Source organism: Leopardus geoffroyi, chromosome C3 (assembly GCF_018350155.1).
Source record: "Leopardus geoffroyi isolate Oge1 chromosome C3, O.geoffroyi_Oge1_pat1.0, whole genome shotgun sequence".
Classification (NCBI taxonomy): Eukaryota; Metazoa; Chordata; class Mammalia; order Carnivora; family Felidae; genus Leopardus; species Leopardus geoffroyi.
Window position 1 is genome coordinate 130,416,126 of NC_059338.1, and position 27,801 is coordinate 130,443,926.

General features: G+C 36.5%; 1 protein-coding gene across 1 annotated transcript in view; it reads left to right on the forward strand.

The window, feature by feature from the left end:
• UBE2W (ubiquitin conjugating enzyme E2 W) overlaps positions 1-27,801 on the forward strand; it is a 74,759-nt gene that overhangs the window by 20,099 nt on the left and 26,859 nt on the right. The window contains exons 2-3 of the mRNA XM_045454890.1: positions 19,891-19,982; positions 26,225-26,327. Coding sequence (XP_045310846.1) covers positions 19,891-19,982; positions 26,225-26,327 — 195 coding nt within the window. The remainder of the gene's footprint in view (positions 1-19,890; positions 19,983-26,224; positions 26,328-27,801) is intronic.

The window sequence follows — 27,801 nt, forward strand, 5'->3', positions numbered from 1 at the left end:
AAAACTTACACACGTTTAATGTTGAAATTATAGAAAATTACAGATAGGCAAAAAGAAAAATCACTACCCCAAGAAAATCACTGATGTTAAGATTAAAGGGTATTTTAATTTGTAAATATTTTGGTTTATATCTTTCTTTCCTAGGTATACAACATTTGCCCTTGAAAAGACACTTCCCTTGTAAAATCAGTCCCTGCTCCTGAACTCTAGGTCCCATCTTCTTATAGGTTTTTTTTACATCAGTTATCACCTTCTGTATTTACATGTGCTTCAGTTTTTCCTTCAAAAATAAACACCTCCATCTACCACTTCTGCCAACTGTCATTCTATTGCTGTCCCTTCTTTCACAGCCAAACTTTTGAGAGTGGCCTAGAAAAAAAGATGATGAAATATACATACAAAAGAATTTAAAAATTGCAGGTGAATATTTAAATAATATTAATAAAATACTGAACTTAAATAAAAGTTACCATTACTTTTGAAGTTTTCTTTCTGCCCCTTCTAATTGTACCTCATGTCCTTCGCTGAGTAAATTTCTCTTCTGGTTTTTATCCCCAATTTTTTATTGTAGATTTACCTTAAACTGTATATTGTTTTGCTTTTTTGAACATTAAATAAATGGTATCATACTGTAAGCTTTTCTGACTTTTGTTTAGCATTTTAAGATTAATTTATCTTGATGGATGTAGTACATTTTTAAGGTTAAGTAGTGTTCTTTGTTACAAATTCTATCAGTATTTATTTTACTCCCAAATTATTATGAACATTCTGCTTTAGATACACTGATACCTCTTGCCTGGTGCACACGTGTATGGTTTTCTTTAGGATATATATCTAGGAGTGGACTTACTGGGTGGTACTATGTCTTTGTTCAGTTTTACTAAATGTCAGAAGTAGTTAAATCAGTTTATGTTTTTGCTGGTAGTACGGGAGTCCCAGGGATACCACATACTCCCTGATATTTGGTATTGTCTGAGTTAATAATTTTTGTAGGTGATATCATTGTGGTTCTGTTTTACATTTCCTTGATTATTTGTTTATGGGCCATTTTTGTTTCCTCTTGTATGAAATGCCCATTGATTGTTGTCAGTTCATTTGTCTTTTTATTGATTTATAGTTCTTTTGTATGGCTAAATTCTTTTCCCAATTCAGGATTTGTTTTTTTGCTTTCACAGGGTCTTGATAAACCCCAAAGAAAATGTCAGTCTTTTCCTTTTTGTTCGTATTTTTTGCATTTTGTATAAGAAATCCTTTTCTACTCTGAGGTCCTGACATTTTTCTGAAATTTGTCCTAAAACGTTATCTTCCAAAAAGTCTTATGGTTTAGCTTTTCACATATTAGTCTTTTAATCCTTATGGTTTTAGGTAGAAATCCAATTTCTTTGTTGTTGTTGTTGTATTTTTTTTTTTTAATTTGTTTTAATGTTTGTGTTTATTTTTGAGAGAGAGAGACAGAGAGACAGAGCACAAGTAGGAGAAGGGCAGAGAGATAGGGTGACACAGAATCCCAAGCAGGATCCAGGCTCCAAGCCGTCAGCACAGAGCCCGATGTGGGGCTCGAACCCACAGACCGTGAGATCATGACCTGAGCTGAAGTCAGACGCTCAACTGACTAAGCCACCCAGTTGTTTGGTTTTTTTTACTCCCTATCCAGTTTGTCTCTGTTCCATTTACTAAGAACCTTTACTGTTTGGTCATCAGTCAAGTTTCCAAATAGTATGGGTTGACATCTGGGCTCTTTCTTCTACCCTATTTGGTCTATATGTGTCCATACTTCACAGTTTATGGTGAAATCTTGATACCTGCCAGGGTGAGTCCTGCCATCTTGCAAATCTAGATATCTTTTCTTAAGGCAGACATTAAGGGAAATTAGCAAAAATATAAAGTAATATCAATTCTTATAATTTCTGTATCAGAAGTAAAGTTATCTTCATAAATATTTGTATGTTGGGGTGCCTGGGTGGCTCAGTTAGTTGCGTGCCTGACTCTTGATTTCAGCTTAGGTCAAGATCTCACGGTTCTGGGATCAAGCCCCGCTTCAGGCTCTGTGCTGACAACATGGAGCCTGCTTGGGTTTCTTTCTCTCCCTCTCTATCTGCCCCTCCCCCACTTGCTTACACACTCTCAAAATAAATAAACATTTTTTAAAATAATAAAAGATTTATTAAGCAATAAGTTTATTTTATTTTTAAATGAATTAACAGACTTTAAAATTTCACAATTCAAATTTCTAATACAGTAGTTATCTATGTGTCTGTTTATCTATCTATATCTATATCTATATATATATATATCTATATATATCTATATATATATATATTTGCCCCATATTAACAAAAGCTTTTTGGGGAACTAAAAATCTTGTAAGTATAAAAGCCTTCTAAGACGGAAAGTTTAGTCTATGGCCATACCACCCTGAATGTGCCTGATCTTGTCTAAGACCAAAAAGTTTAAGAGCCATTGCTTTAAAGTAAACATTTAAAACTATAATATAGTTTATGTTAAGTACACTTTTAACTGTATGTCATAAGTTTTATAGGTAATATTTTTGTGATAATTTCTGAATATATTTGGTCTCCACTATGATTCCTTCTCTGATCATTGTGTGTAAAAGTGTGTTTTAAGATTTCTAAATGTATGCACTGTCTCCTATTTCTTTTTGCTATGTCTAACTTACTGCATTGTGTTCAGAGGATGTGATTTGTATCATACAATTCTTTGAAATTTGTTGAACTAGATTTTATTGCTTAACACTGGTCATTTCTTACAAAGGTTTTTATAAATGCTTGAAAAACTTTTTTTCTCTAGGTATTAGTGTCAGTATTTTAAATATGCTCTATTGATCTGTGAGCAGATAGGAAAATAATAACTACTGTAGGTATTTTCAGGCAGAGAGTTTTAATGCAGGTAATTGGTTACTAGGGTGTGGTTAGGACTAGACCGGCCAAAGGGAGGGGAGAGGGGTTGAGAGGAACAAAGGAGTTTTGTTTTCTTTCTGCCCCTCCCCCCCCCCCCCCAAAAAAAGATCTGGTTGTTGTACTGCTTAATGGCTGGAACCAAAGAGTTTGCACTTGCTACTAAGCTGCTGGAGCTACTCTGAGTTACTGCTATTGGTAGAAACCCACTACCAGCTCTTGACTTCAGTAGGAGACATCTTCATTTTGGAGACATTTTCAGAATCTGAGGGGTGGAGACTGGCATTTTCTTACACCTTCCCCCCCCCCCCCCCCACTACCTCCTATTGGCAAAACCAAGAAGGGAGTCTGGCAAAAGTAGTTTGCAAGTTGATTTGTCTGATTGATTTGTCCATTACTTTGAGATATGTTAATAAAATTTCCTGTTATGAAGGTAGATTGATTTCTTCTGTTGATCAGTTTTTGAGGCCAAGTTGGGTATATTCAAGTTCTATGCTTTTGGTGAATTGAACCTTCTATCACTATATAGATTTCTTCTTTTTAACATTTTTGGCCTTAAAGTTGGTTTTAGCAGATACAAGTAAACTATGTCAGCTTTCTTGTGGCCTGGTATCTTTTTTTTTGTCCTTTGACTTTGAACCTTTCTGTGTTTTTGTTTTAGTTATATCTCTTAAAAATATCATAAGTATATATTTTTACCATTTATTTAACTTTCTTTACCATTTAAAGAACTTAATCTGTGTTTTTAATGAGTAACTGATATGGTGGAATTTGTTTCTTTTTTAAATGCTTTTCATTTATCCTGCTTTTGTTCTGTACCTTTGTCTTGTATGGATTGATTTCTTTTTCCTTTTTCTCATTTTGTTTTTCCCACTTCCACCTGTTTAAAAGATATACCTCCTATTCTTTTTTAAGAGTTACCCTACCCGTTTTTGCATTTCTTTCAATGTTGTCATTCATGTTTTTATTCCAAACTGTAAAAAATTTTTTTTAATTTATTTTATTATTTTTTTTAAATTATTTTTGAAAGAGAGAAAGCATGAGTGAGGGAGGGGCACAGAGAGAGGGAGACAGAGAATCCTAAGCAGGCTCTGGGCTATTAGTGCAGAGCTCTGTGTGGGGCTTGATCTCATGAACTGTGAGATCGTGACCTGAACCAAAATCAAGAATTGGGACACTTAACTGGCTAAGCCACCCAGGCACCCTTTTTTTATTTTACAGAGAGAGTGCAAACCTTGGAGAGGGACAGGGAAAGACGAGAGGGAGGGAGAGAGAGAGAGAGAGAGAGAGAGAAAGAAAATTTTAAGCAGGTTCTCCACTCCACGCAGAGCTTGATGGGAGACTCCCATCTCAGGACTCTGGGATGACGACCTGAGCCTAGCAAGAGTTGCATGCTCAAACCCGTTCAACTGATTGAGCTACCCATGCTCCCCCTGTTCCAACCTTCTTGTTATGAAAATTTCAAATGTTCAGAAAAGTACAAAAGATAATACATCTATAGTTTTTATATAGATTCAACACTTAACATTTTCCATGTTTATCTTTCATTTATTTTTTGTTTAATAAAATTTTTATTAATCGTTTTATTGAGAAGTAATTCACATACTATGGTCATTTGTTTAAAGTATACAATCTACTGGCTTTTAGTATATTTGCAGAGTTGGTCACCATAGTCAATTTTCGAAAAGTTTGATGAATGTTTTTACTGAGATATAACATGCAGAAATCTAAATGTAGAGTTTATATATTCACAAAGTGAATGCTATCACATACAAAGAAATAGAATAATGGTTGTACATCAGGAGCCTCTCTTATGCCCACTCCCAATCGCGACTACCTTCTGCTCTCCAAAGGTAATCACTATCTTGATTTCTAGTGCCATCACTTTGCCTGTTGGCAAGCTTTATATAAATGGAATTATATGATACGTATTTTTTTCTTTGACTTCATTTTCTCAGCATTACTTCATAAGATGATCTATGTTCTGTATAGAACTGAATAATTCTTATTGAAGTGTATGAATAGACCACAAATTATTTACCCATTTTACTTTTGATATTTGTTTCTAGTTTGGGACTATCACGAATAATGCTGCTATAAACATTCTTATACATGTGTTCTATTGAACCTATATATGTTGGGTAGATACCTTGGAATAAAATTGGTGGAATAAAACATAAAATAGTTTATATTCAGGTTTACAAAAATGCGAATTGGTTTGTCCACCAACTGTATGAGAGTTCCAGTTCTTGCACATACTTGCCAACGTGGTCTTGTCAGTTGTTTTTAATTATAGCCATTTTGGTAGATATATGTTATTACAGTAATATGGTTTTAATTTTCATTCTCTGATGATCAGTGAAGCTGAGTACTTTTTCATACAAATTATTCATTACATTGCTTTCTGTAAATTGTATGTTCTAGCCTCTTGCCAATTTTTCTGTTTGGTTGTCTTTTTCTTAATGACTTCTAGGCATTATGATACCTGATTTAACATGCACAGCTATCAAAATCTAAAGCTTACCAGTGTTAACTGGTATTAACTGGTATTAACTGGTACTGGAATTAAAATAAAATAATAAAACAACAATCATTGTCTTTCATACAATATAAAGCTTATGAGTATGTTTGTACTCTTTTACTCATGACCCTGAGATTGAGAGTCGCATGTTCTGTAGACAGAGCCAGCCAGGCTCCTCTGTTTTGCGCTCTTCTAAGACAATGTGATCTTAGAATGTTGTAACTCCCATCACCTGTCTTCCAATTTATGTATTAATTGCCCTGTATTTTGGTTCTGTTCTGTTTTAATCTTACCAATTGATACTTTAGGCTCCTATCTTTTGTTGAAATCCAAAATCTAAAAAAAGGTTTAGAAACCAAACTTCAGTGTATGTTGACCAAAGATTTTTCTAGTGGCGAAACGTGCCCTGAGTGGACATGAGACTGCATAGTCTTGAAAAAATCCCATGTATTCAAAGTGCTGAAGCCTAATTTGTGACATTTTTAAAGTTTATTTTGTTGAGACAGTGTGAGGAGGGAGGAACAGAGAGATGGGGGCGGGGGGTGCGGGAGTGTGGGTGACTGAGGATTCAAAGCATTCTCTGTGCTGACAGCAGTGAGCCCAGTGCGGAGCTTGAACTCATGAACTGAGAGATCATGACCTGAGTTGAAGTCTGACACTCAACAGACTGAGCCACCCAGGGGCCCCTGTGACTTATTTTGAGAGAGACTGTAAGCAGGGGAGGGGCAGAGAGAGGAAGAGAGAATCCCAAGCAGGCTCCACGCTATTAGCATAGAGCTCAGGATGGGGTTCCATCCCCATGACCTCATCATGACCTGAGCCTCATCATCCTCATCATGACCTGAGCCAAAATCAAGAGTTGGATGCTTAGCTGATGGAGCCACCCAGGTACCCCAATATTGTTATTTTTATAAAATTTAAAAATTTCTTAATTTTGAAACACATCTGGCCGCAAGACTTTATCCATAAAGAATTGTGGGCCTATGTTTTATAGCCAGTGTTTAGATTTATAGATTTACTTATATATTTATGTATTTTTGCTCACCATTCCTTTGCATCTTAAACTTGCAATTTGGGATCCTTTTCCAGAAGGAAGTCAAGATTTATTGTTGGTTGGTTGCTATTGGTGGTAAACTCTGTTTTGTCTGAAAATACCTTTTTTTTTTTTCACTTGTGTTCCTGAAATTTAGTTTAGTTTTACCAGATATAGGAGTTAAAACTGTCCATTGTTTTCACTTACACTAAAGATAAAATTCCAGTTTTCTAAGTTCTAGTGTTATCTGACTTCCATTGTTACTTTTAGGCCATCAACCTAATTTCCATTTCTGTGTGGCTAATCTGTCTTTTCTCTCTAGTTTTAGGATTAAGCTCTTTTTAAATTGATGTTCTGTACTTTAAGTTCAGAATTCTTTTTATTTCGCTGTTTGGAATTCATTGAATTTCTTGACCTGAGGATTGATGTCTTCAACAATTCTGGGAAATTCTCAAGCATTATTTGTTTAAGTGTTGCCTCTTATTCTCCTTTATGTTCTTGTTTCACATTTTCATCTCCATTTCTCTGTTATGTCCTGGATAAATGCTTCAGGTTATTGTCCTAAGTACTAATTCTCTCTTCACCTATTTTAGTCTGCTACTTAATCTATCCATTGAGTTTTTAAAAGGTTTTATTTAGATAAAATTTATATGCTATAAAATTTAACCATTTAAAGTGTACAATCAGTGGTTTTTAGTATATTCACCTGGTTTTGTACCCATCCCCATAATCTAATATTAGAATATTTTCATAATCTCCAAAAGAAAACGCGTACCCACTAGCACTCACTGTTCTGACACTTCACTCCACATCCCTCAGGCAGATAACTAGTCTACTTTTTGTATCTATAGACTTGCCTATCCTATTACATGAAATGTAAATAGTAACACATACACTAGTTTTTTTTGTGACTGATTTGTTTCACTTGGCATAATGTTTTTGATGTTCATCCATGTTACAGCATGTGTCAGTAGTTCATTCTTTTTTATGGCCAAATAACATTTTATTATCTGGACACATTTGCTTACCTCTTCATCAGTTAATGGGCATTTGGGTTTCTTCTTTTTGGCTGTTGTAAATAATGCTACTATCAATATTTGTGTACAGGTTCTTATGTGGATATGTTTCCATCATCCATTGAGCCCTTAGTTTTATTTAATTTATTTTTTAATGTTTCATTCATTTTTTGAGAGAGAGTGAGCGAGCAGGCATGGGGGAGGGGCAGAGAGAGAGGGAGACACAGAATCCAAAGCAAGCTTCAGGCTCTGAACTGTCAGCTCGGAGCCCAACAGGGGGCTCGAACCCATGAACTGTGAGATCATGACCTGAGCCAAAGTCGGATGCTTAACCAACTGAGCCACCTACGTGCCCTTCATGTTTACATTCTTATTGCTTTTAAAAGAGTCATAGTTTAAAAGTATATAGTGCAAATAGAGGTGTCTTCTTTCTCCTCCATTTCCACTGCTAGTAGGGTACTACTGTAAAATAGTTGGATATGCTTCCTTTGGACGTCTTTTGTATACATTTATATAACATTTGTACAATCTGTTGCTTTTGTTTTAACATGAAGGAATTCTATGTATTTTGAGACTTGCTTTTTCTTTTTTTTTATATAAATTTTTTTTTAATTTTTTTTAACATTTATTTATTTTTGAGACAGAGAGAGACAGAGCATGAATGGGGGAGGGGCAGAGAGAGAGGGAGACACAGAATCGGAAGCAGGCTCCAGGCTCTGGGCCATCCCAGAGCCTGACGCGGGGCTCGAACTCACGGACTGCAAGATTGTGACCTGAGCTGAAGTCGGACGCTCAACCGACTGAGCCACCCAGGCGCCCCTATAAATTTTTTTTAAACATCTATTTATTTTTGAGACAGAAAGAGAGCATGAGTGGGGGGAGGGGCAGAGAGAGAGGGAGACACAGAATCTGAAGCAGGCTCCAGACTCTGAGCTGTCAGCACAGAGCCCGATGCAGGTCTCGAACTCTCAGACTGTGAGATCGTGACCTAAGCCTAAGTCAGATGCTCAACCAACTGAGCCACCCAGGTGCCCCTAGACTTGCTTTTTCTTCATCAGTATATTTTGAGGTTCTTTTGTTAGTACACATAATTCTTAATGGTTGCATAGTCTTATTTCTATATGCCGTAATTTGTCTAAGTTAGCTATTGATAGACACATATATTTTTTCTGGATTTTGCCCTTGCAAATAGTGAATTGGTCAACACCCTTATTAATTTTTTAGACATGTAGTAAGGCAAAAACCATTATTTGCCAGGCACAGTTTTGAATGCTAGAAATACACAGAAATAGACACAATCTGTGCCTTAGAGTTGCTTACAGTTATATAAATCCTATAGGACATAAATTAATTGGGGGATCTGGTACTATTCTGAATGCAAGAGAAGATAGATTTTTATCACAGTGGGTATTGAATGCTATTGTCTTCTGAATAAGTTCTCATTTGGTTCTTATTAATTTTTAATTTATCTTCCTAGATTCTGATAAGTGAAATTGTTGCCTCCAAAGGTTAGAACTTCTTTTCCTCTAGGGTTTATATTTGCTTCTGCCAGTTGCCTGGGCATTACTTCCTGGACTACTTTGATTAAATTCTTGTCTAAGGTTGTAGGAATTCATACTGAAAATCCACGTGGGTGTCCACTTGAGGTTAAGACATTTCATGGAAGAAATTTTTTCTTCCTCCGCCCATTGCTGAGTTCAAAACAGGCAAATTTCTATGCCCTTTCTCTTACACTGAAGAGTCATAGTCTTCTGTTAGAAGCCTCACTTTCTGGCCTTGCCCTCCTTGGGTTTGGTAGAAATCCCCAAGGCGAAATCCAACCATGATCCTTTTATTTCAGGATTCCTACACTCACTTTTTGTTTGTTTTTTTTTATAGAATTATTCAGAGTCTCTATTCTACCATTGTGCTGAAAATGAAATTGTTTAGTTTTTGTAACACATTCTTCCTTTGGTTTTCAGTTTATCATGATCGTGGTTTCTTTCTGTGCCCACTCCTCTCCTTTCAGGCACTGCTATACCCTGAAAGCATGTAGAAGCATGAAAGCATGCAGTTTTTGTTGTTTTTTTTAGACTGTGGCCTCTTTGTAAGAAGAGGAATCTTTAAGTCTTGTCGCTTTTTGCATTCCAAGCTAATTTTTGAAAATGTTAGTTTAAAATAAAGAATGAATACCTCTATTTGTTGGAGGCTTTCCATTTCCGAAAAGGGGCAAGAGTTTCAACAAATGCCTATTAGGAACTAAGTCTGTAGAAGTGTATTTAGAATTCAGTAGGAAAGGAAATGTTTCCTTAATTTGCATGAATCAAATTCTGCTTCATTTTACAATAAGGTAAAATCATTTCATTGCTTAGCCTCTCACCCTGAAAGAAGAGAGATAGCTATTGTTATAATTGTTTAATGTTGTTGGGGGGAAAAATAGTAGTTGTTTGATAGTGTAATGATACTAATGTGTCTAGTAATCTTATTTTTATTCCATTGTGTTCCCCTATTGTTAACCTTCCACCTGTTGGTTGTTGGATGAAATGAGAGAAAAACAGTGTTGGCCATTTCATGTACAGTTGCATTGGCATCCACTGACATTTATTTCTACATTTTTTTAAATGTTTATTTATTTTTTGAGAGAGAGAGAGACAGAGCATGAGAAGGAGAGGGGCAGAGAGAGAGGGAGACACAGAATCCGAAGCAGGCTCCCGGCTCTGAGCTTTCAGCACAGAGCTGGATGTGGGGCTTGAATTCAAGCTCATGACCTGAGCTGAAGTGGGACACTTAACCGACTGAGCCACCCAGGTGCCCCTATTTCTACATTTTTAATGTTTTCCTGTCTTTATATTTTTCCCTACCCTAAATAAGGTTTTTTTAAATTTAAAACCTTTTTAAATAAGGTTTTTTTAATCCTTTATTTTTTTTAATATTTTGAGAGAGAGGGCACGTGTGAGTGAGGGGCAGAGAGAGAATCCCAAGCAGGCTCTGTGCTGCCAGCTCAGAGCCCAGCGCAGGGCTTGGTCACATGAGCCGTGAGATCATAACCTGAACCAAAACCGAGTCTAGACACCTAACCAAGAGTCTAGAGCCACCCAGGTGCCCCTAATTTTACCCATTAGAATATAGGCATACCTCAGAGATCCTGTGGGTTTGGTTCAGACCACCACAATAAAACAAATATCACAGTAAAATGAGTCAGATGTATGTTTTGGTTTCCCAATGTATATAAAAGTTGTATTTACACTATGTTATAGTCTGTTATATGTGTGGTAGCATCATGTCTGAAAAAACAATGTGCATAGCTTAATTAAAAAACTGCTAAAAATGCTAACCTCCATTGAGCTGTTAGTGAATTGTAATCTGTTTTGCTTGTGGAGCTTCTTGCCTGGATGTTGATGGTCATTGACTGATCAGGGTGGTGGTTGCTGAAGGTTGGGGTGGCTGTGGCAATTATATGAAATCAGACAATGAAATTTGCAGCATTGATCAACTCGTCCTTTCAGGAATGATATCTCTGTAGCATTTGATGCTGTTTGACAGCATCTGAACCACAGTAGAACTTCTTTTAAAGTTGGAGTCAATCCTCAAACCCTGCCACTGCTTTATCAACTGAGTTTATGTAATACTCTAAGTCCTTTCTTGTCATTTCAGAAAGTGACAGCATTTTTACCAGGAATGGATTCCAACTGAAAAAACCACTTTCTTTGCTCATCCATATGGTGCAACTCCTTATCTGTTAAAGTTTTATCATGAGATTCCAACAATTCAGTCACATCTTTAGGGTCCACTTCTAGACCTTGCTGTTTCCACCACATCTGCAGTTACTTCCTCCACTGAAGTCTTGAACCCCTCAAAGTCATCCATGAGGGCTGGAATCCATTTTTTCTACACTTCTGTTAATGTTAATATTTAGACTTCTTTCCATGAATCATACAGGGGTTTTTTTGTTTTTTGTTTTTTGTTTTTGAGAGAGAGAGAGAGACTCCCAAGCAGGTTCTGCACTGTCAGCACAGAGCTTTATGTGGGGCTCAAATCCATGAGCCGTGAGATCATGACCCAAGCTGAAATCAAGAGTTGGCTGCTTAACTTAGTGAGCCACCCAGGTGCCCCAAATCACACATGTTTTTAATGGCATCTAGAATGGTGAATCTTTTCCAGAAGGTTTTCAGTTTACTTTGTCCAGATGCATCAGAAGAATCACTGTCTATGGCAGCTGTGTATTTCTTAAGTAAAGACTTGAAAGTCAGAATTACTTCTCGATCCTTGGGCTGCAGAATGGATTTTGTTTGCTGGCATGAAAACATTAATCTTGTTGCACGTCTCCATAAGAACTCTTGGGTGATCAAGTACATTGTCAGTGAGTAGTATTATTTTGAAAGGAAGCTTTTTTTCCCTGAGCAGTAGGTCTCAAAGTAGGCTTAAAATATTCAGTAAGCCATGTTGTAAACAGATGTGCTGTCATCTAGGCTTTGTTGTTCCATTTACATTGCACAGGAAGAGTACATTTAACGTGATTCTGAAGGGCTCTAGGATTTTTGGAATGGCCAATGAGCACTGCCTTCAACTTAAAGTCACTAGCTGCATTAGCCCCTTAGAAGAGACAGCCTGTTCTTTGACTCTTTGAAGCCAGGCATTGACTTCTTTCTAGTTATGAAAGTCTTAGATGGCCTCTTCTTCCAATAGAAGGCTGTTTCATTTCCACTCAAAATCTGTTGTTTAGTGTAGCCACCCTTGTTAATTACCTTAACTACATCTTCTGGATAACTTGCTGCAGTTTTATATCTCTTACTGTTTCACCTTGCACTTTCATGTTAGAGAGATGGCTTCTTTCTTAAAACCTCATGAACCAATCTCTGCTAACTTCAAATCTTTCTTCTCAGTTTCTTCACTTTCTCAGACTTTACAGATTTGAAGAGAGTTAGAACCTTGTTCTGGATTAGGCTTTGGCTTATGGGAATTTTGTGGCTGGTTTGATCTTCTATCCAGACCACTCAGACTTTGTCCATATCAGCAATAAAAGGCTGTTTTGTTTTCTTACCACTCAAGTGTTCACTGGAGTAGCACTTTTAATTTCCTTTAAGAACTTTTTATGTTGCATTTACAACTTGGCTAACTGGTACATTTCATTTGATGATGTATTCTTCAGATTAAACAGTAATGTTCACTACAAAATGACCATAATAGTAACTTTTTTTTTTTTTTAATTTTTTTTTTTTTTCAACGTTTATTTATTTTTTGGGACAGAGAGAGACAGAGCATGAATGGGGGAGGGGCAGAGAGAGAGGGAGACACAGAATCGGAAACAGGCTCCAGGCTCTGAGCCATCAGCCCAGAGCCTGACGCGGGACTCGAACTCACAGACCGCGAGATCGTGACCTGGCTGAAGTCGGACGCTTAACCGACTGCGCCACCCAGGCGCCCCACTTTTTTTTTTTTTTTTTTTTTTTAAATACAGTCATACTCATCATCCTTAGCTGTGTGAAGAAGAAAGACTGGAATTAATATATGACTGTGGGCATTGATGAAAATGACAATAGCTGAAGAGGCAGAGATCACATCATTGGGATGAAACTCCATGGTTTAGCACTGTGCTACACAGAGTATGATCTGTAGATGTTACTGGGCCATGCTTTTCATTTAATGAGGACTTGCAGAAATTACTCCTAATTTCTCCAGTTCGTTTCAGTGAGACAGTATATGGTTTAAGAGCATGTGAAGGAATAAATGTTTGCCACTGTTAATGCTAGCCCTAAAGATGAGTATGGTTAAACAAAAATAAAGTGATATATTCAACAAAATAAATAAACTCTTTTGCTAGGTAATGCAGGGTGGGCTTGCGGAGAGGGAAACAGCAGATGAAGGAGAGAAAAGAGGAGAAAGGAAAATAAGATGTCAGTGAGTAGAAGTTAGGTATTGTGATAAGTTATTGGCAATGAAAAAGCAGATGACAGTAAAAAAGAAAAACAAGTGGAAAACAAGGATATCAGACTATCACAATTTGCTGCAGAGTTGGTTGGGCTTATAGATCTCATTGTTATTTAAGGCTGTCACAATAATGCAGTCATTGTTAGGCTAAATTATGTTCAGTACACAATGGCAGGGCTCTTTTAGGATAGAGTTTTGCCACACTTAAAAAGTTTTTTGGACTTCTGAGATTTTATGTATATATGTATTTTATGTCTATATAATTTGTTTTAAGTTTTTATTTTAATTCAATTAACATAGTATTTTATTACTTTCAAGTGTATAAGATAGTAATTCAGCACTTCCATACATCATTCTGTGTCCATCATAAGTACACTCCTCAATCCCTGTCACCTATTTAACCATCCCCTCAGTCCCCACATTAATTTAAAAATTTTTAATATTTAAAAGTGTTAGTCTTTGTATTTATCCATTATCTCATATCTTGATTATGCCAGGGAGGCATATGGCGTATTCAAGCTTGATTTAACATTATGAGTGTATATTGGGATAGCTTTGATATTTTGAGTTGGGGGAAATGGAATAGGACTGTTAGAATACAGTGATTACAGTTTTAAAGTGATTATCTTTTAAATTGCTTTTTTCTCTTTTGTATACAAACTGGCTTGAGCCTTCCAAGGGCTTTCCATCTCGTGAAGTTAAGAGTAATAATAAATGTGTCTGTTCTTCACTATGTTGACTGTTGTGTTTCCACAGTTCACCTTTGGTGTGAAGCAGCTTACTGTAGTAATTCTTGGAGAAGTAATAGTGGAGAGAGGGTATGTTAAGCTCCAGAGCAGCCTTTTAATACTATATTAATTTCTTTCTTCAACCCAGTACTGTAGTAATAAGCCCCAGTCATAGGGGAGAGTAAATCTCAAGAATAATCCCGCACATGCATTGAGTTGGAAAACATTTTAGGAACTGAACTGGTGTCACTGTAAGTACAGGGTTACAAGTCCTAGGCTGTTGTAATCTAGAGCAGAGATTCCCAGCTGTGGTGTTATGACATACTGGAGTGTCTTTCAGTTTTGTGGTGTGCTCCAATACCTTGTCATTGATGATAGTTGTAAAATTTGTCAGTGGTTTTCTTAATACTCCCCACCCCCAAAGGTAATAAATTAGAATGGATTCATATCACTTTGAACCATTTGCTTTTGTGAGGAAGGAAAGAAAAGGAGGTGCTGGCTGGATTACTGAAGCCAGAGCCACTGAACAGCCAAATCAGTTTTTTGTTTTGTTTTAAGTAGGTTTCACGCCCAACATGGGGCTTGAACTCACAACCCTGAGATCAAGAGTTGCATGCTCTGTTTGCTGAGCCAGCCAGGTACCCCAAGCCAAACCAGTTCTGAAAATGTTTAATCATTTCTCTCTCAAGGTATTTAGATGTATCAGGATCTTTCTTACTGATTATGTAAATCCATCTGGATCTCTTCAGAGCTCAGATTCCTGTGTGTTTTTCAGACTTGAGCCAACATAAGAGATGGCTTAGTTGGGAGTTTTTCAGGTTTACTCTAGATTTGTGGTGCTTCCAAACATTTAGATTCTGGACCTGACCATTTTTGATGAATGAGGTGAGAAAAAGAAATTCTTTTGCTAGTAGCTTTAGGCCTTTTTGTCTGGGAGGACAAGATGTCGGTGCACTTTTATGCAAATTCTGGAAAGAAAATGCATGTTTAAAGAGTGACTGAAATCATGTATTTTTGTTTAGGTATTAAATATTGAAATAAGAATCATTTTCGGCATTAAATTTATTCAGCAACTTAATTTTTATTTTTCAAGTAATTCTGGTATTTAAGTATTAGGAAAATTAAACTTTTATTAATACAATATTCATAGATTTTTAAATGCAGTTTTTTCATATTTAATCCAAAATGAAGATATGTCTTACCAGTGGTGTGTTACTATTCAGTAACCCTTCTTTTTTCAGGGTTATATAAAATAATGGTGCATCTTAAGACTGATGATGTTTCTTAGATTCAGAAAATGATGATACATTTGCAATATATGTAATTAGTTTTTCCATATCCTCACCAATTTAGGTACAGACAAGGGTGATATTTGGCCAAGAACCATTGCAAATTTCTTGGCTTCTTCCCCTCCCAGTAGTTTCAGGGTAGTTCTGCTTCTCTGGTTACAGCCGTTACCTTCTGCAATTAGTTTCTGTTATCTTCAGTTATTTTAGTCTGTAGCTGCCATTTTCAGCACTGTATGGGAAAGCCGGCCATGTTGCCATAATGGTTTTCACAGCTGGTGGTATCATCACTTTTGCTAGTGTTTCTCATCCACTTTTATAATACTTTGTCTTCAATGATAGGAGGAGCTGAATGCTTTCCTCATGTGATAATAGCTTTCTGTTGATTGATACTACATGGTGTGATCTCTAAATAGATCACTAGCTCTTTACATCCTCAAGTAAGTATGAATTCTTGTTTATTTTTACATCAAATTTTTAGGTCCTTCTCTTTTAGCTTCTGTGTCCGTGTTCAAGAAACTTAGGGCTAGTTTCTTTGTTGTTGCTTTGTTTTGTTTTGTTTTGGAGTATACCTCATTAGAACCAATTTCTTAGATGATCCAAAGGACCCTTGAGGGGACTGACTGCTTATTTAAAGACATGTTCTGCCTTCTCCAATGAATTATTGTTCTGAGAATACACCAAAGGATAAATTCCCTGTTTTGTGAACCAGCCAAATAGACAAACCATTTGACCTTCCATTCTTTGTATGTTTTTTTTTTTTATGTTTTGATTTTAAGTGCATGGGTGAATTATTACTTTTATTAGTGGGCTTAGTAAATATGCATTAGCCCCCAAAAGGTTGGTCATGCTTTATCTCTTTATTGGAGGCGATGTGGATGTGTGCAAAGTAGTTTAAGGCTTAGTAGCTAAGACATTAAGGGGCTGGCATGAATTGTCTTTTTATGTAGTGACTCACCCGCTCAGTAAAAAAAAAAAAAACTTTTTATGTAGTGACTCACCCCCTCAGAATGTTTTAGATTCTGACCTGTGATATTGAAATGGAAAGTGGGTTGTAGATTATAACCCCTTTTCATGAGGGGAGTTTGGAACAGAGATCCTGCATTATCTGTTGCTATATAACAAATTATCTCCAAATTTAGTAATTTAAAAGAACAAACCTTTATAATCCCATGTCGCCCAAAGGGTCTGGAATCAGAGGCTTAGCTGGATGGTTCTGGCTTAGAGTCTCTCTTGAGTTTGTAAGCAAGATATTGGCCTGGGCTGCAGTCATCTGAAAGACTGGCTTAGGGTTGGAGAATATGCTTCCAAATCATACATGGTTATTAGCGGGAGGCCAGTAATCTTAGCATGCAGACTTCTGAATTAGGCTGTTCACAATACAGCAAGTGATTCTAAAGAGAATGACCAAGATGTAAACCATATTGTTTTATAACCTAATCTTGGGAGTGACATACCATCATTTCAGCTATGTTCTGTTAGTCACACTGTTGAATTTTGGTACAGTGTGGGAGGGAACTACACAAAGATGGGAATACAAGAAAGCAGAGTTAATTGGAGATTCTCTTGGGAGTTTGGTCATCACAGGTCTTTTTCTTTGTGGACATGTAAGAATTAGTGTCAGGGTGAGGAAAACATTTCTTTTTTCATAGCACTCTTAATCATTATGTTCAGGAGACGTAAGGGATAATGATACCAATAAAACTCTTCTTAACTTACCTTTATATCCTTATGTTTCAGTTAGTACCTGTGCAAATTGCCTTATATATCCTTGATTTGATAACAGGGCTTGCGTTCCCTGTTTTAGTAAAGTTCTCAAGATCTGGAGAATTTCTACAGCAGTGTTACCCAAAATGTGATTATCGAAACAAGACTTTTCAGAGATGCTCTACACTAATGGGTTTCCATTACTTTTGGAAACTTCTTTGTTATCTTCTTCTCCTTGGAGAATCAATGTAGAAGTCTCTGAGAAGTCCCGCATTGAAGATACCAGTTTTTCCTTGTTGCACCCAATGTTCTTAAAAACTCACTTGAGGGGCACCTGGGTGGCTCAGTTGGTTAAGCATCCACCTTAGGCTCAGGTCATGATCTTACAGTGGTTCATGAGTTTGAGCCCTGCATCAGGCGCTCTGCTGTCAACACGGAGCCCATTTCAGATCCTCTGTCCCCTTTTCTCTGCCCTTTCCCCACTTGTGCGTGCACTTGCTCTCTCTCTCTCTCTCTCTCTCTCTCTTCCGAAAGTAAACATTTAAAAAAATAGTAAAACAAAATAATAAAAATTTACTTGATCAGGGCACCTGGGTGGCTCAGTTAAGTGTCTGACTTCAGCTCAGATCATGATCTCGTGGTTCGTGAGTTTGAGCCCCGCATCACATTGGGCTCTTTGCTGTCAGCCATAGCCCGCTTTGGATCCTCTGTCCCCCTCTGCCTCTGCACCTCCCCCTCTTCCCTTCTCCCCATCGCACGTGTGCATGCTCTCTGTCTCTGTCTCAAAAATAAACATTAAAAAAATTTACTTGATCATTGAATCACTGTATTATATACCTGAAACAAATAATAACACTGTATGTTAAATACACTGGAATTAAAATTTAAAAACTTGAAAAAAATATACTTGATCATATAACCTACATTTGTTAACATAAGTGGAATAAATTAAAAACCTTGTTCTAACATAGAACTTTATCACAAATATATTTCTTTATTCAAAACAAGTCACTTAGGCAGCTTTATTTCTGTATTTTAGATACTTAAAATTTTTCTTAACTGCTTTTCAATTTGTAATTATTTTGCATTTTGGAAGGCAGCTGAGATCAGAAATTGCAAGTAGTTGATACCTTATTTTCATTTTACTAGCAATTATGATACTGCAGGATCTAAGGAAAGATTTCATTCTTGGCCACTTTAAGAGCCATTTAGGAATTTAGTTTTTTTTTTTGTTTTTTTTTTTAACATTTAGTGATTTATTATCGATGTTTTTCAGCATATTCTAGACTCTGGGGATTCTGTGATCAAAAACATAGTCTGTCCTCATTGTGAGACGAGAGCCAAACAAATGTAGGAGGTAATTGCAGAAAGGCCACAGAGACCAAAGTAAAGGTGTGGTAGTCCACAGATACCTGCTTGTGGGCCAAGTGTGTGTGCCTATTAATAAGTTCTTTTCCAGTGATTCTCAACAGAGAAGGCAGGAGGTTTTTTTGTTTGTTTGTTTGTTTTTTATTTCTTTATTTTGAGAGAGAGAGAATGAATCCCAAGTAGGCTCTGCACTATCAGCACACAGCCAGACGTGGGGCTCAAACTCATGAACGGTGAGATCATGACCTGAGCCAAAATCAAGAGTTGGTCGCTTAACCAACTGAGCCACCTAAGTGCCCAGAGAAGGGAGGAGTTTTCCAATCTGTAGTGGTATTGGATGCTGTTAAATTTACTTAAAGGCATCATAAACTGAAAAGGTCTAGAAATATTTGTTAGTGATACTTGATTGTCCAGCAACAGCACAAACTAGCTTTTAAGTAGAGAACTGTTGAGTTCTGAACAGATACCCATTTTGGTCTACTTTATTCCAAGAAAAGATGCTCATTAAGAGTATTTATAATGTTACATGAAATAATTTCTAATAACATGGGTTATTTGATTTTTAAACCCGTAAGTTGCAGGCTTCTATGGTTTTTGTTTTGCTTTGTTGTATACTGATAAAGAATGTTCACTAGTGATAACAGAAGAGTTGAACAGTAAAAACTTATAAACAAGAATGTAAATACATAGTCATTTGGGTTATGTGGAAAAATAACTGCATATCTTGGGCCCAGATATGTTATATTCTGATATTGATAGTTTAAATTATGTGCAGATACCCTGTTTAAGAAAACAAATATGGGCTGTAAATTGTAAATTAAATTATTTAAAATGTTTTCAAAAGGCTTTTTGCATGAATGGTTACTTGTATAGTTTCTCTGAAAAGCTTGCATGTCTGAAATGACACCTTTTTTAAGGATGATGGAGAACTGTGGTTTTTACAATTGGAAAGCAGTAAAGGAAACAGTGCTGAAACTTTTAAGCATTTAAAACCTAGGCTGAGATCTTGTAACCCCAATGGAGTAACAGTGAAGTTTTGTAGGTAGCTGGCTGCTCTTCATAACCACTTTACAGCATCAATGTTTTCAAATATATTTGGAAATCTTTTGATTGTGAATTATGGGACAAGCAATTAAAACTTTGAGAGTGAGGCATACATACAAGGTGTAAGGGACTTGAAAAGATATGAGTAGCATCAATGTTTTCAAATATATTTGGAAATCTTTTGATTGTGAATTATGGGACAAGCAATTAAAACTTTGAGAGTGAGGCATACATACAAGGTGTAAGGGACTTGAAAAGATATGAGCCTATGGAGGAAATTTAATCAAGGATTTCATTCTGTGTAGAAGGATATTTACATTGTCATTTTTCTTAAAGTACAAATTATTATTGATACTCTTTTCTAGAAACGATTGCAGAAAGAACTGTTGGCTTTGCAAAATGACCCACCTCCCGGAATGACTTTAAATGAAAAGAGTGTTCAAAATTCAATTACACAGTAAGTAGTTAATTTATTATTATTATTATTATTACTTAACGTTTACTTATTTTTGAAAGAAAGGGGGCACATATGCACACGAGCCGGGGAGGGGCAGAGAGAGAAGGGGACGGAGGATGTGAAGTGGGCTGACAGTCAGATGTGGGGCTTAAACTCATGAATCATGAGATCATGACCTGAGCCCGAGCTGAAGTCAGATGCTTAACCTACTGAGCCACCCAGGTGTCCTGGTAGTTAATTTTTGAAGTACTTACGTGTTTCATTTATTATTAGTGTAATGTATGAATATATACTTACTTTTTTAATGTAGAATTTTCATATTTAATTCCACTCTCTTCTATCAAGAGATAAACAAATAGATCTTATTCTATGCATTTATATATACAATTTGGTGTTATGTAATATCATATACATTATATATAATGTATGATTTGTAACCCTTTGTTTTTTAAAACCATATGTTTGATTACTAATTTTTTTTTTTTTTTTTTTTAGTGTTTATTTTTGAGAGAGGGACAGAGTGCGAGCAGGGCAGGGGCAGAGAGAGAGAGGGAGACACAGAATCAGAAGCAGGTTCTGGGCTGTGAGCTGTCAGCACAGAGCCCAACACAGGGCTCAAACTCATGAATCGTGAGATCATGACCTGGGCTGAAGTCAGACGCTTAAAACAACTGAACCACCCACGTGCCCCTGATTAGTAGTTTTTAAAATGTCTCTTGCTAAGAAGGCAGCATTTAAACATTTATTTATTTTTGAGACAGAGAGAGACAGAGCATGAACGGGGGAGGGTCAGAGAGAGAGGGAGACACAGAATCTGAAACAGGCTCCAGGCTCCGAGCTGTCAGCACAGAGCCTGATGCGGGGCTCGAACTCACGGACCGCGAGATCATGACCCGAGCTGAAGTCGGCCGTCCACCCGACTGAGCCACCCAGGCGCCCCTAAGAAGGCAGCATTTAAAAACTTAGGTCTGTCTTCATTGATGAAATGATCTTCATCTTAAATAACACAATTTGGCATGAAGTTGTTTATCACAGTTTTCAAAACCACATGTAAAGGTTTAAAGAGAGTAATAGTCAAGAGGTGTCTCCATCCCATGAACACAGTAGTTGCCCTGTACAGAAGGGTAAATAAATGAATGTCAGACCCTCAACAACCTCTTTTAATAGATAAGAAACTTCTTCATGAGGATGAAAAAGTGAAGCATGAAAGGAAGACACAGAAATATTCTAATTCCGCTCCTTCCTTGGGAGTAAAGAAGTGAAATCTTTTCCCAGATACAATACCAAGAAGGGTAGAGAGATATGTGTCCTCTTGCATAAAAATGAGCATTTGAATTAGTTTGAAACATTTTCAAGGGTATCACTTTAAGTCTCCAACCCTGTGTAGTCTATTTTTTACCACTCCTTTGATTTAATATTTTATTAGACAAGGGTAAATGGTCTGAAATTGGGGGGGGGGGGGTAGTGGTGGAATTTAAAATAATGAACCCTCTTCTTAAAAAAAAAAAAAACAACTCCAAAAACATAAAAGGGATAGGAGGCAACAAGATGAAAGTATACTGTAGACCAAGTTGTAGGGCAAACACTTAGTGATAGTCTAGGTCCAGAGAGCAAAAGTGACCAAAATTCATGGACTAGGGCACCTGTATGGCTCAGTCAGCCAAGTGTCTAACTCTTGATTTCAGCTCAGGTCATGATCTCATGGTTCATGGAATCAAACCTCACTGTCAGCACAGAGCCTGCTTGGGATTCTCTCCTTTCTCTCTCCCCCTCTTTCTCAAACAAACATGTAAAAGAAAAAAATTCATGGGCATATTTATCTTTTTAGAGAAACAGTTTTGGTTACCTTTGACTTTGATACTTGAGTCAGTACTTAAGACAGAAGTCAAGCCTTTTAAGAACAGGGCTATGAAGAATGGATCTACTGATGGTTGGATGGATATTGATGTTTGAAAATGTAGTGTAGATTTCTATCTCTATAACAATCATTTAAAAAAAATTTTTTTTTCAACATTTTTTTATTTATTTTTGGGACAGAGAGAGACAGAGCATGAACGGGGGAGGGGCAGAGAGAGAGGGAGACACAGAATCGGAAACAGGCTCCAGGCTCTGAGCCATCAGCCCAGAGCCTGACGCGGGGCTCGAACTCACAGACCGCGAGATCGTGACCTGGCTGAAGTCGGACGCTTAACCGACTGCGCCACCCAGGCGCCCCTATAACAATCATTTTAAAACATTGCTGGGTTGGCAAGTATTTTTAGGTTCCCTGCAAAACTGAGCAGAAGATACAGAGATTTCTCATATATCCTCTGCTCTCACTAACGCAGTCTCCCCCATTATCAACATCTTGCTCCCAGAGTGGTATATTGGTTATAATTGATGAATTATGATTGACACATCATAATTACGCAGAGTCTGTAGTTTACATTGTAATTCATTCTTGATGTTTCTAAGGATTTGGGCAAATGTACAGTGACCTGTATTATCATTATGGTATCATACAGAATGTTTTCATTGGCCTAAAAATCCCCTGTGCTCCAGCTATTCATCACCTCCCCCAACCACTGATCTTCTTACTTTCTCTGTAGTTTTCCCTTTCTCAGAATGTCATATAGTTGGAACCATACAGTAAGGAGACTTTCAGATCTCTTTTACTTAGTATTATGCATTTAAGGTTCTTCCATTTCTTTTTGTAACTCTCAATTGATTTTTCATTTCCATCAAACAAAATTTGAAAATGGAATGTATGGCATTTGTTCTGTATAATTATGTGATTTTTTTTTTGTTCTGTATAATTAAACAGAATATATTCCATTTTCATTGGTAATAAGTGCTTCCTCTTTCAGTCTTTTTTTGGTGGGGCAGGAGGACTACACAACACAATGATTTATAAAATGTTAATGGAATGTTCTGCATTTAAAAAAAATTTTTTTTTAATGTTTATTTATTTTCGAGAAACAGAGTGCACGTGGGGGAGGGGCAGAGAGAGAAGGAGACGCAGAATCTGAAACAGGCTCCAGGCTCTGAGCTGTCAGCACAGAGCCTGACGCGGGGCTCAAACTCTTGAATCATGAGATCCTGAGCTGAGCCGAAGTCAGACCCTCAACTGACTGAGCCACCCAGACGCCCGTTTTACATTTTTATAAATGGAAACATTTGTATCAAGTAATTATACCATATTATATTATAACTACCAAAACAGCAGCGTCTTTGTTGCAGGATAAACCTGTCATTTAGAGAGGTTTGTCAGGCAGTTTTTCTTTTAAAATAATTTATTGTAAATCAATCACAAAAGTTTTATATCTTTATCTTCCAGGATCTATAAATACTCTTAAAAAATTCTATCTTAAAATATGTGTTTAAATGGGATAAGAATTATAATGAAAGCACATTAAGCTTTCTGGAAGACAGTTTGGTGGCATATATTAAGATATTTAAAAATGAGAGTGTCATATCCTTTGACCTAAGAAATAAACCCATGCTGTCTTAAGGAAGGAACAGAGATACAGAAAGATTAGCCCGGGGCACCTGGTTGTCTCATTCAGTAGAACATGCCACTCTTGATCTCTGGGTTATGAGTTTAAGCCCCATGTTGGTGGACATAGAGCTTATTTAAAAAAACAAAATTAACTTAGAACTAACTATACTTCTTTCAACATTACTATTTCTGGGGACAATTTGGAAACAATGTAAATATCTATAATTGGGAAATGGTTTCTCAGTGAAATGGCATCCCCTGAGTTACAGCTGATAGCATGAAAAACAAAAATTTTGTATAGTCCTAATTACCTGTGAAAATCCTTAGAGAGGCAATATTGGTATGTATCCTGTCTTAATATATCCAACAGAGCTGGTTTTTCCTCCGGAAGGGAATAGTTGGTTGTTTTTTTTTGTTAGTAGGAGCTATGAATGCATGAAAAATACCTGTCTAAACATTAAAATCCTAGAACAATAGTTATTCACAGGAAGTTAAGAACTGAAACTTCTCTCATATTCATCCTCAGAGGCATGTACCCATAATTGGAATCATAAACACTGGTGATTTGAATGTATATAATTTAAGTGTGCACATAATTCAACTATTAGATGTCAATATCATAGATAAAGAAACTACAAAATGACTAGAATGAAATGTGCCCCAAAAATTTCAACAGTGATTATCTTTGGGAGACTTTTGTTTATTTATACCTTTCTAAATTTTCTGTGGTGAACAAACATGCATTACTTTTTTAATTAGCAAAAGTTATTTAAAATTACCCTGTACAGTGTTGAAAATTATGCCTTCTTTGACCGATCTCACCCAGGTATTGGAAGGATTACTGAGATATTTGCTTAGCTATTATTTAAAAGCTGTGTTTGGATAGATCACACGTAAATTTGTGGTACATTATATCCTAAAATTTGCCTTTAAACAGAAAGAAAGGGCACCAGGAAGTCCTCTGATTTTTCCTTGGAATAATCACTGCATAGTGGATGTCAAGATAGCTAGAAAGGACCCAGTTTTTAAAGAGAATAGGTTTTTGTTTTTAATGCAGTTTATGCATTATACATTTTCTGAACGTTTTTATTCATTTTTGAGACATGGAGTGTGAGTGGGGGAGGGGCACAGACACACACACACACACACACACACACACACACACACACACAATCTGAAGCAGGCTCCAGGCTCTGAGCTGTCAGCAGAGCCCGACTTGGGGTGGGGTGGGGGGGCTCAAACTCACAAACCATGAGATCATGACCTGAGCCGAAGTCAGACGCTTAACTGACTGAGCCACCCAGGTATCCCTGCATTATATTTAATTTACTGCGCACTGGTTCTAATATCAGGAAAGTGCTATGCGATTTATCTTTCCAACACTTTGAGATGAATATCTATTTTCAGTGAAATTTTAACTTGTTTTTAGTATCAATTTTACAATTGAAATAGTTCAAACAAGAGAGGTAAAACAGCTTACTCATGGCCACACAGCTAAAGGACAGACCTGTGTAATTTCATGATAAAATATTGGCTCTTGGCTTATATTTTTTATTGCCATGTGTAGTATTCAACACGCATTCTGAAAATGAATAGCTATGTTCTTAAGGGCCTATATGTGTTAGCTGATTGCTTTCAGAGAGTAGACACATTTATTATTTTACATACTCTAAAGTCCATAGTATATGGAATCGTGACTAGAACCCCAACCCTGTATTCTCAATATTACTTCCTTTTGTTTCCCTGTACTTAAAGTAATACATTTTTATACCTAAAAAATTTAAGAGGAAAGGAATTGGCCAGAGAGATAATTAGGAATTCATTCTTATGACTGGTCCATTTTTGCTTCGCAATGTGACCCTATCATCTTTGCCACCATAACCCTTGTTCTACTCCTGTTCCTCCTTTTTTTTTTAAAAGAGCAAGAGATAGGTGTCTGACTGGCTTGGTCTGTAGAGCATGCGACTCTTGATCTCAGGGTTTTAAGTTTGAGCACTATGTTGGGTGTAGAGATTACTGAAAAATAAATTAAAAGAGCAAGAGATAAGTGTACAGACTATAATTATAAACAGATTTGTATTCATGATTGTTATATGTGGAAACAAAGTATGCTTGTAAAGAGGCCATAGAAATCTCTTCTAAGTTTTATTAAACAACTGAAACATAAGACACAAAGGAAAGGCATATAGAGCCTTGAATAGCCATCGGAGTAAGTGGACTGATGTCAGCTTAGCTTCTTTTTCCTGTTTAGTCTTCTCTAGAGTACTGATGAGAAGATGTGTCTAACGGCCATGATTCTCTAGTCGTTGTTGATATCTAGTTCCACCATTGTTTCTAAAATGACATCAGAAAGGCAGTTCATTTGTTTCATGTTATCTATAAAATCTTTTCAGTCGTTGCAGAAATAGTGTTTCTGCATATAATAAATAGTGTTATAAAAATAGTGTTCCTGCATATAATAATTTCTGCATAAAATAAAGAGCACAGGCTTTAATGTCAGCACACTTGAGTTGGGTTTTATTTTGTGTTTTTAGACCTGGGTTAAAATTTGGCCCTGTCCTCTGCTAGTTGTCTGACTTTGATCTGGTTAAATAACCCTTGAGTGTCAGAGAAGGGAATAGGGCGAGGGAGTTAATGTGCAGTAGGATGAAATATGCTGTTGCAAGCTAATGCCTGGCGTAGAGGAAGCCTTCAGTGTTCCTTTTTTCTTTCTCATCCCAATTCCTCTTATCTGAAGTTTTTACATTTTTTTTTCCTGTTCTAGGTGGATTGTAGACATGGAAGGTGCACCAGGTACCTTATATGAAGGAGAAAAATTTCAACTTCTATTTAAGTTTAGTAGTCGATACCCTTTTGACTCTCCTCAGGTAACTGCCTTGCTTTTTAACATTTTATTGTGTTTTTAGATTATAGCAAAATACTAAATTAGTGACTTTTTACTAAATACAAACTTAAAAAAAGAAATCCATTATAATTATGTAAATATATTTGTTCCTTTTTCTTATTTGTAATATAATCAAGATCTTAGGAACATTTACTTTATTGAGATTAGGACTTTGCTTTTGTACTTCCAAGAAGTTAACATTGTTCTTATTCATAGATGTTAGCGGAAAAGGGTTTGGAAATCTAACCCAGGCCCAGGGGTTGTGGGAGAATTTAACATTTTGGAATACCTGGAGGCACTTATTCCTAAATAAGATGATAGAATAATTGTGAGGAGGCAGTGCTTTGTTGAAAGGAACACTTTCCTGATTTTGCATTAACATGCTGTCTTTGTAGGCTTTTAGTACTGTAAAGATAGAACATATTACAAGATGTTGAATATCTAAACATAAGCCCTAAATTTGATCATTATAATTTGAGGCACAGTTAGTTTAGGTAATGGGTTAATACTTAGACAAATGATAATGGTGATAGAACTTTTTTGAGAGCTGTTTAACTGGTGAATGATTAATCCTTGGAAGTTAGAGAAAAGGAGACTCTAGGATGGCGTCCACATTGCTGGCTTGGAAGATGGGTGAATGAGTTACTAGTGGCAAAATGTTAAGACTTAATGCCAACTGTGTCTCATATTGCTGGATAATGAGGTTATGGATAATGAAATTTCCCAAATACCTAAAATTCAACATTTGAAGTGCTAAAATATGTTATTTTTGAGGAAAATCATATTTTATTGCCACTTTAAATAGAATATACCTAACAGTGCTCTTGGCCATGTAGGGGTACAGATGGAAGCCAGTTATTGTATTGTGCTATAAATAAAGAGGTCATTGTTTTAAGGCACAGAATTAAATGGAACTGGACTCCTTGAGTGCTACAGTTTTTTAATGTGAGCAGAAAATTAAGATAAGCTTATTTTTATTATTTCATAAAAATAAAGCCAAGGGTAATGACCTTTAAGCCTCTATAATAAGCACCTGTAGACTATGATCAGAAACCAAAGCAAACATCTTCTTTCTCTCTAGAAAACCATCTTCACCTTTTGTTGCCTTTTGGCTTATCAGCATCATTTCAGATTGTTAATGCTTAAAGGCAGTGTGGTCTCAGGCATTCCCTTCTCACCTTCAACCTGTTCTACTTCACTTCAGCTAAGTTTGTGGAAGGTATATGAAGGAAGAATGTGATTTATGAACTCCAAAATGTTGACTAGAGGGATATTGGAGAAGGCTTACTCCAGGAGCCCACAGATTGTTTTATCATGTTTTATCAGAGGAAGATAATATTTCTGTAAATAGGAACCAAGGCAAAAGTATCCTCTAAACTCTCTCCTTAGCATTTAATTCTAAGTCAAATATCACTCTGCAGCATCATTTGAATTTCATCTTGAATATTTCTGTAAGT